At 50.5% G+C, this 12652-nt stretch overlaps 1 protein-coding gene across 4 annotated transcripts in view; it reads left to right on the top strand.

The window, feature by feature from the left end:
• The window catches only part of ndst2a (N-deacetylase/N-sulfotransferase (heparan glucosaminyl) 2a), a 78821-nt gene extending 70299 nt beyond the window's left edge, over positions 1-8522 (top strand). For 3 of the 4 annotated variants that reach the window (XM_062463520.1, XM_062463522.1, XM_062463521.1), the window contains 12 exons: positions 1371-1458; positions 1675-1829; positions 3098-3283; positions 4231-4359; positions 4803-4985; positions 5187-5283; positions 5361-5484; positions 5611-5785; positions 5933-6103; positions 6264-6373; positions 6527-6629; positions 6911-8522. In XM_062463520.1, coding sequence (XP_062319504.1) covers positions 1371-1458; positions 1675-1829; positions 3098-3283; positions 4231-4359; positions 4803-4985; positions 5187-5283; positions 5361-5484; positions 5611-5785; positions 5933-6103; positions 6264-6373; positions 6527-6629; positions 6911-7036 — 1647 coding nt within the window. In that variant the 3' untranslated portion in view covers positions 7037-8522. The remainder of the gene's footprint in view (positions 1-1370; positions 1459-1674; positions 1830-3097; positions 3284-4230; positions 4360-4802; positions 4986-5186; positions 5284-5360; positions 5485-5610; positions 5786-5932; positions 6104-6263; positions 6374-6526; positions 6630-6910) is intronic. The other variant, XR_009930623.1, reaches the window with a different exon arrangement.
• Positions 8523-12652: the final 4130 nt, after the last annotated feature.

Here is a 12652-nt window from a genome sequence, read left to right as displayed (position 1 = left end):
GAAGGTGCTGCACGTCCAGCCTGTGTGGGTTCTCTTGCCCAATCTTGGGTGCCCATGTGTGCACTTATGCACAGTACTGTACGTCGTCAATGTTTTTCAACTCGCAGCACAGATGACAGAGATTTTGCAGCTCTCAAACCTGCGAGTTTGACAGGTCGACCAGATTACTGGTCCCAACCGACCCTAGCCCACCCCCCTCCCTTGGCTCTCTGCCCACCCTTCAAGCCTCCAAAGTGGCACAGAAGTGTCTGCCTGCATGCCCCACTGGCCCCCCCACTGTGCTCCAGCTCTCTCCCCTCCGTCCTCCTCAGCGAGCACCGCACGCCTCCACCAGCATCTTCACTCGCAGTCGAGTCCAATCTGGCCTTTTTCGGGAATGCGTGCAACGAGATAGCGTGTTGTTCAGCCCGCATCAGTGCGTGTCATCAGAATCACACCGCATCAGACAAGTGTCTCTCCTCTCTGTGTCTCGGGGGGGGGAGGGGGGGGGGGGACTTATCTGTCTGTCAGCAAACCTCAAGTCGTCCCCAGCCAGTAGACTCACACTCACCACAGCCCCGAGTCGGATCAGATGGAGGCACGCGCGCACGCGCGCGGCGTAAACACACACACATTAATCTGCGAGGTAAACAAACTGTGCACACCCTCCCGTTGTCAAGGACGGCCCCAGCCCTCCGCCCTGTATAGAGAATATGTTTGAGACAGATAGCTTCTGTCTTATCAGCCCCAGCAGCCAACCCATCTCTCAATCTACCGGCGGGGTCGGGGCGAGTGGGGAGCCCAGGTACCTATCTGGCCAGCGCAGCGCTGATGTGTTGAGACAGGAGGTAGCTATCTAAACCATCTGTCCCTGTGTTAGGATTTGTGGAGTGGATGCCGCACAAATCCCACACAATTTGATCGATGAAAAGGGAATGAAACTCTGGGGCTTTTCCACAGGTGTGGTTTGCAAATCCCATTAGCATCCATACAATGTCTCCCAAGTGGCAGCGCCCATCTCTTATTGACCTAGCTTATGTGGGCCAATAGTGTGTAAATAGGAAATGGGTTTTTATCAGTCATAGTTTGTAACACTGCTTGAGCCTGACTGTGACTTCTCCGTTTTTCTGGCGTGTTCAAGAGGTACAGTACTTTGCCATCTAGTGGTTAAACTATATGGTCCCGACTGCAACATTATACCTTTTTGCAGGATGCTTATAAGATTTAGAAAAGTGAAAGATCTGTCATAGACATTAGATTAGCCAGGGTAATGGTTCTGTGTGTAGTGCATAGTATTTGCCTTCAAAACATATAATCCTTGAATGTGCATCACCCAAGCTTTGACAAAACATGCTTTGGCAACTGATTTATATCTTTTTTTTACTTCCTAGGCCTTACTCAACACTCAGAACAAGCTGCGGACTCTGGTACCCAATTTTACCTTCAACCTGGGCTTTTCTGGAAAGTTCTATCACACAGGTATTGTGAATGTCATCATACTACAATTGCAGTAGTGCCCCTGACTTTATTTCGGGCAAGTGAACTAGATCTAGAGTTTATATATCTTGGTATGCATCACTCCTTTAGGATCTTGGTTCTGAAAGCACCGTTGGTGCTGTAGAGGTTTACAAATTGTTACGTCAAATTGTCTTCCTCTTAACATTCTCTTTCTTCATCTTCCCCCCCTCCCCCCAGGCACAGACGAGGAGGACCGGGGGGACGACATGCTCCTGCGACACAGGAAGGAGTTCTGGTGGTTCCCTCACATGTGGAGCCACATGCAGCCCCACCTGTTCCATAACGTCAGCGTGCTGGCAGAGCAAATGAGACTCAACATGCTCTTCGCCCAGGTGAGGGGGCAATGGATGCTTGATATAAACTGGTCATTCTTAATATCTCGGTATAAAACGTATACATATATCCACTTACTTCCAAACAAGTCACTGGGGACACATTATTATCTGGTACGTTAAAACCAAAACGAGCTGGGCTGTGAAGCTGTGCGTTTATAAGGCACAAAGTGCAATGGGAGTATCAACACGGAGCATTTATGGGCAGGGCCGACACTGTCTGGGGAGAGCGAAGGTGGCACTTTATTTACGCTTCCTTCAGGGCTCTATTGAGTTCCTTCAACAAAAATTGAGCCTGATTGAATAAGCTGTAGTTTGGAAGCGGTGGGTTTGCGGCTGGTGGTTTGGGGTCGGCCCTGATTCAGAGAGCGAACGGGCCTTAAGTGGATTGGTGGACGCCGGCCGGGGCCATGCTTCCATTCCTCCTGGTTAACGATATTGGCGTTTTCTGCTTGTTCAGGCAGCGCCTCTTGATGTACGGTAGCATCCGGAGCACGGAGCCCCCCCGTGGCTCCGTGCTCCTCCTCCTCACCGTGTGTGTTTAGAGCGGGGGGGGAGCTGGCCGCCTGCCACGTCCCAGTAAAGATGGGTCTTATGTGCAGTGACACGCCTCCCAGACACCAAAGCTAAAGACGCCCCAAGGGCTACGAGCTTCTGCTGCTGGCTTGATCGAGTGATTGGCATAGGGTAGCTGTGGGTCCCCAGTCCCCCTTTGGAGAAAGACGTGTGTGTGTCTACATCTGTGTGTGTGTGGTGAATACCAACCAGCCCTGCTCCCCTCCTCCTGGTCCTCGCCGCCTCCCAGCTCTCCCCGTGGCTGACAGTGACGGACGGTCTCTCAGAGGACTCTGGTCAGGGGAGAGAGGCGGGGGAGGAGAGGCGAGGGAGAATTGCAGAGGAATCCTTCATCACGGCTTAATGAGGCTGCAAGCATCCTCTCCTTAGCAAGGGCACACAGTCTGAGGGCCGCACTTAGCATTCCCTGCACACTTCACCGTGTGACACAGACGCACGCACGCACGCGCACAGGTTTGTCACGGTTCATAAATGCCTTTTGGTTCTCTCCGTGAGGACTAAAGACGATGCCGTTCCGTCCAAATGTGTATGAGGGGCTGTGTCGCCCCCCAGTGGAGAAGGGCCGGCAAGGTGACCAGGGCCGGCGTCGCACCATAACATCTTCCTTTTCCTCCTATCCTCCCGCTCTTGTTCCCTCTCCCTTCCCCTTCCTCTCTCTCTCTGTCCCTCCCTCCTTCTCTCCCTCCGCCCAGGAGCACGGCATCCCCACAGACATGGGCTATGCGGTGGCCCCCCATCACTCGGGGGTGTACCCCGTGCACAGCCAGCTGTACGAGGCCTGGAAGTCAGTGTGGGGCATCAAGGTGACCAGCACGGAGGAGTACCCCCACCTCCGGCCCGCCCGCTACCGCAGGGGCTTCATCCACAGTGGCATCCAGGTAAGACCCCTGTCCTCCTCCTCTCAGGCCCCCATCCTCCTCCTCCTCTCAGGCCCCCATCCTCCTCCTCCTCTCAAGCCCCCCTCCTCCCCCTCCTCTCAGGCCCCCATCCTCCTCCTCCTCTCAGGCCCCCATCCTCCTCCTCCTCTCAAGCCCCCCTCCTCCCCCTCCTCTCAGGCCCCCATCCTCCTCCTCCTCTCAGGCCCCCATCCTCCTCCTCCTCTCAGGCCCCCATCCTCCTCCTCCTCTCAAGCCCCCCTCCTCTCAGGCCCCCATCCTCCTCCTCCTCTCAGGCCCCCATCCTCCTCCTCCTCTCAGGCCCCCATCCTCCTCCTCCTCTCAGGCCCCCATCCTCCTCCTCCTCTCAGGCCCCCATCCTCCTCCTCCTCTCAGGCCCCCATCCTCCTCCTCCTCTCAAGCCCCCCTCCTCCCCCTCCTCTCAGGCCCCCATCCTCCTCCTCCTCTCAGGCCCCCATCCTCCTCCTCCTCTCAAGCCCCCCTCCTCCCCCTCCTCTCAGGCCCCCATCCTCCTCCTCCTCTCAGGCCCCCATCCTCCTCCTCCTCTCAGGCCCCCATCCTCCTCCTCCTCTCAAGCCCCCCTCCTCCCCCTCCTCTCAGGCCCCCATCCTCCTCCTCCTCTCAGGCCCCCATCCTCCTCCTCCTCTCAGGCCCCCATCCTCCTCCTCCTCTCAGGCCCCCATCCTCCTCCTCCTCTCAGGCCCCCATCCTCCTCCTCCTCTCAGGCCCCCATCCTCCTCCTCCTCTCAGGCCCCCCTCCTCCTCTGAAGCCCCCCTCCTCCTCCTCTTCTCAGGCCCCCATCCTCCTCTCCTCAGGCTCCCTCCTCTTCTTCTAGCGCTCCTTGTCCTCCTCTTCCTCCTACCCTTGACTGGTTTGACATCTATTCACGGCGTCTCTCGTGGTGTGTGCTGTTCCCTCGCTCCTCCAGGTGCTGCCCAGGCAGACGTGTGGCCTCTTCACCCACACCATCTTCTATAACGAGTACCCCGGGGGCTCCAAGGAGCTGGACAAGAGCATCCGCGGAGGAGAGCTCTTCCTCACCGTGCTGCTCAACCCTGTACGCTCACACACACACTCTGGAGACAGAAACACACACACACACTGGAGACAGAAACACACACACACACACACACTCTGGAGACAGAAACACACACACACTCTGAAGACAAACGCACGCACTCAGAAGTGTGTTTCACGCTGAGTGTCTCAGTGGGCCTGTGAAACACATAGTTTATAACTTTGAAGCCCAAACATTCGTGCAAATTATTCATTGATGTCAACAGAACGCAGACTGGAAGTGCCTGATTTGATTGGCTAGGTCGTCAAGTTGAAGAATCACGTCCCATGTCGGTTATGTTCAACCAGATCAGTCGAATGGGCCTTTTCAATCAAGTGCTCTCAGAAAGTGCTTTACAGAGCACTTGAGAAAATTGCCCAAATTGGCCTCACTTCCTCCACTTACCCCTGTGCCCGCATCCCCTCTCTTCCTCCCAACTCCAGATCAGCATCTTCATGACCCACCTGTCTAACTATGGCAACGACCGCCTGGGCCTGTACACCTTTGAGTCACTGGTGAAGTTTGTCCAGTGCTGGACCAACCTGCACCTGCAGACCTTGCCCCCTGTCCAGCTGGCCCAGAAGTACTTCCAGATCTTTCCAGAGGAGAGGGACCCCCTCTGGCAGGTCAGGGAACTGCTTATTTGTATATATTTTGGGGGATGAAAAATTATATCTGTAGAAAGCAGAACGGCACCTTTTCTATTGTAAGGTAAAGCTCTTGTTCCTTGCTTTGTGTCCTGTCGTTATTTAGTTTTGGTAAGTAGCAACGCAGCTAGTGAGTTCTGTTGTTGCTGAAACTGGAAGCTTGGCCTTTCTGCTCCTCAGAACCCTTGTCACGACAAGAGACACAAGGATATCTGGTCCAAGGAGAAGACGTGCGACAGGCTACCCAGGTTCCTGGTCATAGGCCCACAGAAAACAGGTCAGACACACACACACCGTCTCTCACTGTCTCCCACTCACCCCAAGAGTGTTTTCTAACTGTGTGTGTGTTTTCAGGCACCACGGCCCTCCACTCGTTCCTGAGCCTCCACCCAGCCATCACCAGCAGCTTCCCAAGCCCCTCCACCTTCGAGGAGATCCAGTTCTTCAGCGGGCCAAACTACGACAACGGCATCGACTGGTAGGACCTCTTCCATCTCTCTTTCGCTCCTCTCCGCCATCTTCCTCCTGCCTCGCCTCTCTCACCTTCCTTCCTTGGTCCTCCTCACCTTCTCCCTCTCCCTCCCTCCCTCTCTGGACCCCACAGGTACATGGACTTCTTCCCCTTCCCCTCCAACGTCAGCACTGACTTCATGTTCGAGAAGAGCGCCAACTACTTCGACACGGAGGTGGCGCCCAAGCGGGTCGCCGCCCTGCTGCCCCGGGCCAAGATCCTGGCGGTGCTCATCAACCCGGCGGACCGCGCCTACTCCTGGTACCAGGTACCACCCTCCGCCCGCCCGCCACACACCAACGCAGTCGCCAGCGCTCCACCCGGCGTCGCTTCCACTCTCTTAACAGCGATGGCCTTTGACCCCGGATGTGACCTGGAATCTCTGTACTCTGTCTCCCACCCCTTCCCCACGCAGCACCAACGAGCTCACCAGGACCCAGCAGCCATCAACCACACCTTCAGCCAGGTGGTGACGGCCGGGCCCACCTCCCCACGAGACCTGCTCATGCTGCAGAGACGCTGCCTTAAACCCGGGGCCTACGCCACGCACCTGGAGCGCTGGCTACGCCACTACCAGCCCAACCAGGTCCGCACACACGCTCACACACACACGGTGTTTCAGTTTGCCTCCTCTGTGCTGGAATCAGGACAGAACCTTCACCAGGGCTCCCATAGTATTTGCATCGCTGAGGAGCAGTAGTGCTGTATTGTGATGTGTGTGTGTGTGTGTGTGTGCGTGTGTTCAGATGCACATCGTGGATGGCACCCTGCTTCGCTCCAACCCTGCCCTGGTGATGGAGGGCATCCAGAGGTTCCTGGCCGTAACCCCCATCTTCAACTATACCCAGGCTCTCACGTGAGTTCATACAACCACCACCAACCTGGCAACCCACGCTTCCTCCCGTCCTCACACTCAGTGTCCTTTCTACTTTCCAAGTGTATATATATATATGTGTATATAGAGTATAACTGTCAATAACACAAGTGTGTGTCTGTGTTTGTCTCTCAGGTATGATGAAAGTAAAGGGTTCTGGTGCCAGAGAGTAGAAGCAGGTCGACCCAAGTGTCTAGGCAAGAGTAAAGGCAGGAAATACCCAGAGATGAGCCCCGAGGTACAGTAACCCAACACCTCTCCTCCTCTAGTAATAAACATGTCGTCAGGATCATCAATGAGAGGTCCTCTTCTGACTTGTGGCCATTCTGTGCATTGGTGTGTGTCTGTGTGTGTGTGTCTGCGTGTGTGTGTGTCTGGGTGTGTGTGTGTGTCTGCGTGTGTGTGTGTCTGGGTGTGTGTGTGTGTCTGCGTGTGTGTGTGTCTGGGTGTGTGTGTGTGCCTGTGTGTGTGTGTGTCTGGGTGTGTGTGTGTGTGTGTCTGCGTGTGTGTGTGCTGCAGACGCGTGCCTTCCTGACGGAGCATTACCGCGAGCACAACATGGAGCTGCTGCGGCTCCTGAACCGCCTGGGGCAGCCTCTCCCCTCCTGGCTCCGAGAGGAGCTCCAGAGCAGCAGCTGGAGCTGAGACTGGGCCCTCCACACACACACACACACACACACTCACACACACATACACTGTTGGGACTGGACTAGACCACACCGGGGGGGTAGAGGAAGGGGGGTGCATCCTTCACAAACACACAACCAGTCACTATAGAGGGTGGAGGAGGAGAGAGGGGGGTGGGTATGCACACCTTTTTGTTTTGGACTATGGACTCCTCCAACCGTCCCATCACTGCTGAAGCAAACAGGGTCATGGTAAGAGGAGGGGGGGTATAATAGTCCCTGTAAGGGGGCATCTGGAAATGGACTGCTAATTGCCCCCCCCCCCCCTCCATTATGTACAGGGCCATTGTGTTCGTGAAGAACCCTGAGGTCTAACCCTGCCAACTCTTAGACTGCGACAGAGGGAAGACATAGGATGATCAAGCAGTTTCAACCCTCGGCCTGCTACAACTGGATGTGACCTAACAGGATATCCTGTGGACCTCTGAAGCGCATGAATGAATAGACCCAGGGCAAAACATCCGCGAGGAGGTGACACACACACACACAAACTTCTCATTGCGTCAGAAGAATGATTGTAAAACATTGTACATTTTAAAAAGCTGTTGTATATTTTGGGTGAGGAGGGCGGGTGGGAAATGTGACAGAATTAGATGGTGGACCAAGCTTGACAGTGTATTGGACTGTTTTCACGACAGAGGTGTGCGAGATTGGGTGGATGGTGTGTCAATCACAGACCGCAGTCCCCTCCTCACATGTCTCCCTCTCTCTCTCCTGCACCTCTGCTTGTGGAGCTAGTTTGGTCTGGTGTGCTCTGGTAAAGCGGTGTGTGGACTCACCAACACAGAGTCCAATATGAAACTCCTGCACGTTCTCCCTCACTCTCACACAGGTACTGCTCACCCTGACCTGCACTGTGTGGAGATGGGCTACTCAGAAAGAGAGCGAGAGGAGGAGAGAGAGAGAGGGAGGGAAGTAAGGGGGACTCTAGGGGGAGAAGGAGAGAGAGTTCTGTGTGTGTCTTTATGCCTGTGAGGTGTCTGTCAACAGGAGCTGCTGTCTTGTTTTCTGTTTATTTTGTAAAAACCGACAAAAAGCCCAACGTTGTATCATCTCTAATAAATGTATAGAGAGGTTGGAACCGAGTAGTCATCTGTGTTCCTGTCTTTTTCGACATGTCTGACTGGATGAACGAACTGGTCACGCTAGAAACGTCAATGTCATAGGTTAAAAGGCGCTACCACCCTAAGCCTTTTTCCTTATATTGCGTCTAAATGATCAAACTCCCAAATTCAAAATGGCTCAACAAACACAGGGGCCAGAGGCCACACCGGGGGGGGCAGTCGAAAGCTGACCACTATGAGATGGTGGTGAATGAGGTGTCAGAAATGATGTGGGCATTATTGAACCTGGGTAACGTGTTAAACCAACCAACCTATTATGAAATGTCAATTCCACAGTGCCAGATGTTCTCATTCGAAATAAAACGTCTATTTTTTACTGTCTGAGCAACAAAATGCAATTGTTCTACAACATCTCTTTGTTTATAGTTCCAAAACAGCTGGAAACACACAGGGAGGAATATCAGTCAGATGTTTCATCATTGGTTGTTCTATGAATAATGTTGTGTCTCCTACAAATCAAATGGCTGTCTATTCAAGGTGTGATCTCATCATTTGGACGCAGATGGCGACTGACTGTGTTCACGAGATTGGGCTGCAAGACAAGACAATCCCCAGTATTTGACTGGGAAACCATGCCTTGTAGATCAAGAGGGCGCATAACAGTTTTGCCGAATGTTTAAGATGACATGTTTTGATGGACCAAAGTGAAAACCGAGTGGAAAAATTATTTATGATGCTTGTATTCATACCAAAGTAGATTGTTTTATCATTTGGGCTCTCTAATAAAAGGTAAACGTTTTGGAGCCAGTCACGCAACAACTCAATCAATACAGTACACAACACTTTAATACATAACAATGGATAAATACAAATTGCTTGTAGATTAAGAGGGTACATTTCTGTTGTTACAGACAACGGTTTGCCATTTAGATTATTGCCAGCGATGCACAGCATCTAAAATACATTTAGATATATCTGTAAGAAACAAAACATTAGCCTTTACATAATGATGCTGAAAATGGCTGAACATACTCCTGTTTCCCCTACTTTGGAATATCTTCCAATTCCCTTTAACCCTCGTGCTGTCTTCGGGTCACATGACCCAAAGGTTCATAACGAACCATCGTTGTGTTTACCCAATTTTACCCAATACAAAAACAAATAAAAATAATTTTCTTTTAACCTTCGCAATGTGGGGGGTCTGAGACAGCCCACCGGTTAAAAGAAAATGCTTCACTTTGTTTTTGTATGCGGTAAAGTTGTCGCAATACAACGGTGGGTCACAATGACTGATGGGTCAGAATGACCCGAAGATAACACAAGGGTTAATGGACATACCATATTGGATAATGGACCAAAACACATGTGTAGACAGTATATTAAAGTAGTGCAAATATTTTTGGCTTTTAATTTAAAATATGAAACCAACAATAGTAGTTACATAAGTCTATGTAACTACTAGTGTGTGTGTACATAAGTCTATGCTACATTGCTGCATTTCCATCCTCCCATTCCACTCCAAGGTACTGGAAAATAGCGTATTTGAGAAGTTCCTGAAGTCTGGTATTCATTCTGGACAGAGCACTGAGACTGCACTTCTTAGGGTCGTCAATGACCTGCTGATGACCCCCCTGCCTCATCAATGACCTGCTGAAGACCCCCCCTGCCTCTGCTTCTGCTCGACCTCAGTGCAGCGTTTTGACCACTCCATCCTCATTGAAGGCTTGGGAGTCAGCGCCTGACTTCTGCCTTGGCGGGGCCAGGTCCTCAACCTATCCAGTCACTTCGGTGTCCCACAGGGGTCTGTCCTTGGTCCAAGCCTTTTTATTATCTACATGTTCCCCCCTCTGCCAAGACATCCATAAAATGGTGTCTCCTTTCTCTGTTGTGCTTATAACATACAGCTCAACATCAAAGCGACTCCCTTTCCCTCTGGTGCCTTTACCCATCTCACCACCTGTCTTGAAGAGATTAGAGCCTGGATGAAGCAAAACTACTTCAAACTAAATAGCACAAAAACTCAGGCCCTTTTTGTTGGTTCCACCCCAACAGTTAGGGCACTTTCCCATGAAACTCGACCTCCCCCTCACATACATCCCATTACGGCATCAACACCTGTGCAAAACCTCTTTCTACCATCTCAAAAACAACAAACTCTGACCTTCTACTTTGCTGCCAGTCTCTTCAAGATTGGATGACTGTGATACACTTGTCATTGCGATCCCTGACTGCCACCTAGAAACTCTGCGGTACATTCTCCCAGCTCCAGGACCCTGATGAGTGGGTGGAAGCAACCCCACATGACCCCTCTTCACATCCCTCCTCTGGCTCTCCCATCTCCTACCGGATTCAATTCAAAACCGTCTGCTAACCTTACAATGCATCCATGAAACAGCACTACCTCAAAGAAACTCATGGCCCCATAATCCCTCACGCCCCCTAAAATATTCTCTGTTATGTTCACAAAAGACTTGTCGGTGCTATGACTGAAAATTATTGTCTCTTATATTAGACTTTACTGATAGCTGCTACACCAAGAAGAAATTCCGGTAAATGTAATCAGAAATCAATATTCCCTCAACCAAGTAAGTGAGAGGCTCATTTGGATTCCACTCCTCTGAGACACCATCTTTTCAATGTGCATCTCAGAATACAAACGATTGATTTCATCACGTGGATTCTTTTCTCAAGGATGGAGGTGTGCATTTGATAGAAGGACAAAGCATGAAGAACAAACCTCAATCTCCCTCAAATAACCATGGTAAATGGAACATTTTAAATATGTAAGTATTGTTATTATATAGGATTAGATCATATATCCCCATAGAGTATTCTCTTCTATTTTACAGAGTGGAATAACTGTCACCAGACGATAATCAATAATTTACCACAGGACACTGGTGATTTATTACAGTAGGATTGCATCTGGTTCTGTCTTTTACAACAGCTGTCCAACTCCCCCCACAAACAACACCCCTCAGGGGCCTCAGCCTCGCCTCAGCCTCCCACAGCGACCTGTAGAGGAACAAGGTTAGACAAGCATTACTTCCACTTGCCCAGCCCCCAAGTGGGTCTAACTCCACCTTTCCCACTCTCATTATGGGGCCTAGACCTCTGTCTTCCAGCTTGGACCAAAGCGCTGTGATAGGCCCTCTCCACAGACCACATCATGGTCAGTGTTGATGCGTCTCCAAGGTGTCAGTACCAACACAGGTTTTTAAAATTAAGTCGGAGCATAATGCAATGCTGTCTGTTATTTCCCCACACAGATTAATTAGCTTGAAGAAGGCATTTGTACAACTATTATAATTTTCCTTGCTCGTTCTACTTCAGAATTGACAATCTTGACTCTGACTTGTGGCCATTCTGACTACTATGCCGTTACATTAACACCCAATTTACACCGTTGTAACCTTTAATCCAACACGATTGCATAGAGTAAAACATGACTTCCTAATCAAACGTTGAGTCATGACCATATCATTTCTCAAAGGCAAAAAAGCAAAGGTTCTTTCAAGGTCGGTTCGAATGCTAAATGAACCAGTTTAACCACTAGAGGGAGACCTCGTTTTTTTTATAATAAAACAGAAAAGAATCTTCCAATATTAACATGTGGATCTGTAAAATACATGACATCCACAGTGTGCGTGTGTATGTGTCTGAATGCCTTTGCTTATCTATGGTGTAGGTGCTGATTTGTGGAGATTGCACTATGGTCACCATATGGGTGATATCTGCAGGGGAGTGGGAAACTGGGCCTTGAGCCAGGCATGTAGGAACACTTGTGTGTGTGTGCGTGTGCGTGTGTGTGCACGCATTTCACACCAGGCCCGAAACAGCTGAGACGTGATTGTGTCATTAACACAGTGCTGCCACCCTGCCCCCATGTCTTTACCCTGAACCAATCAGAAGATATCTCAGATCACCATGTGCCAATGGCTCCCATCGCTATAGTAACAGATACCAATCATCCACATTGGAAATACATTTATATCTGTATGTTGAAATCCTACAGTATAAATAACACATTACTACTTTCTTCCGGTTCATACCAACATGACTAGAAATGGACAAATCATTTCCAATTGAGTGTACCTGTATAGTTACATCCACCAATATTCAACGGATGACCAATGAGTTTTATTTGCAGTTAATCAAATACTATTACTCAGACACTAGTTATCTTGTCTTGATTGTGATATTGAATGTGAACTATTTTGAATGTGGAATACTGACATGGGACACTCACCTCAAATCTCCCTAAAGATCTGTGTCACCTTGGGAACTGGATAGACTAGTTACTGCCTGCCATTGTGTGTGCATATATTTGTGTCTGTGTATTTGTTTGTCTCTGTGTGGGAGCATGTGTTTGCGTGTCTTTGACTTCTACCTTCTTTTCAAACCCTAATACTAAGCCTTCGCTGGACGGCCTCTAGAGTCCTATGATGAACACACACACACACACAGGGTCTGTCATGACATGTTCATTTTCAGGACTAGTGCTGTGGACC

This window comes from Osmerus eperlanus, chromosome 6 (genome assembly GCF_963692335.1).
Source record: "Osmerus eperlanus chromosome 6, fOsmEpe2.1, whole genome shotgun sequence".
Lineage (NCBI taxonomy): Eukaryota > Metazoa > Chordata > Actinopteri > Osmeriformes > Osmeridae > Osmerus > Osmerus eperlanus.
Note: the sequence above shows the minus strand (reverse complement) of the source record. Positions and strands in the feature narration are given on the sequence as shown.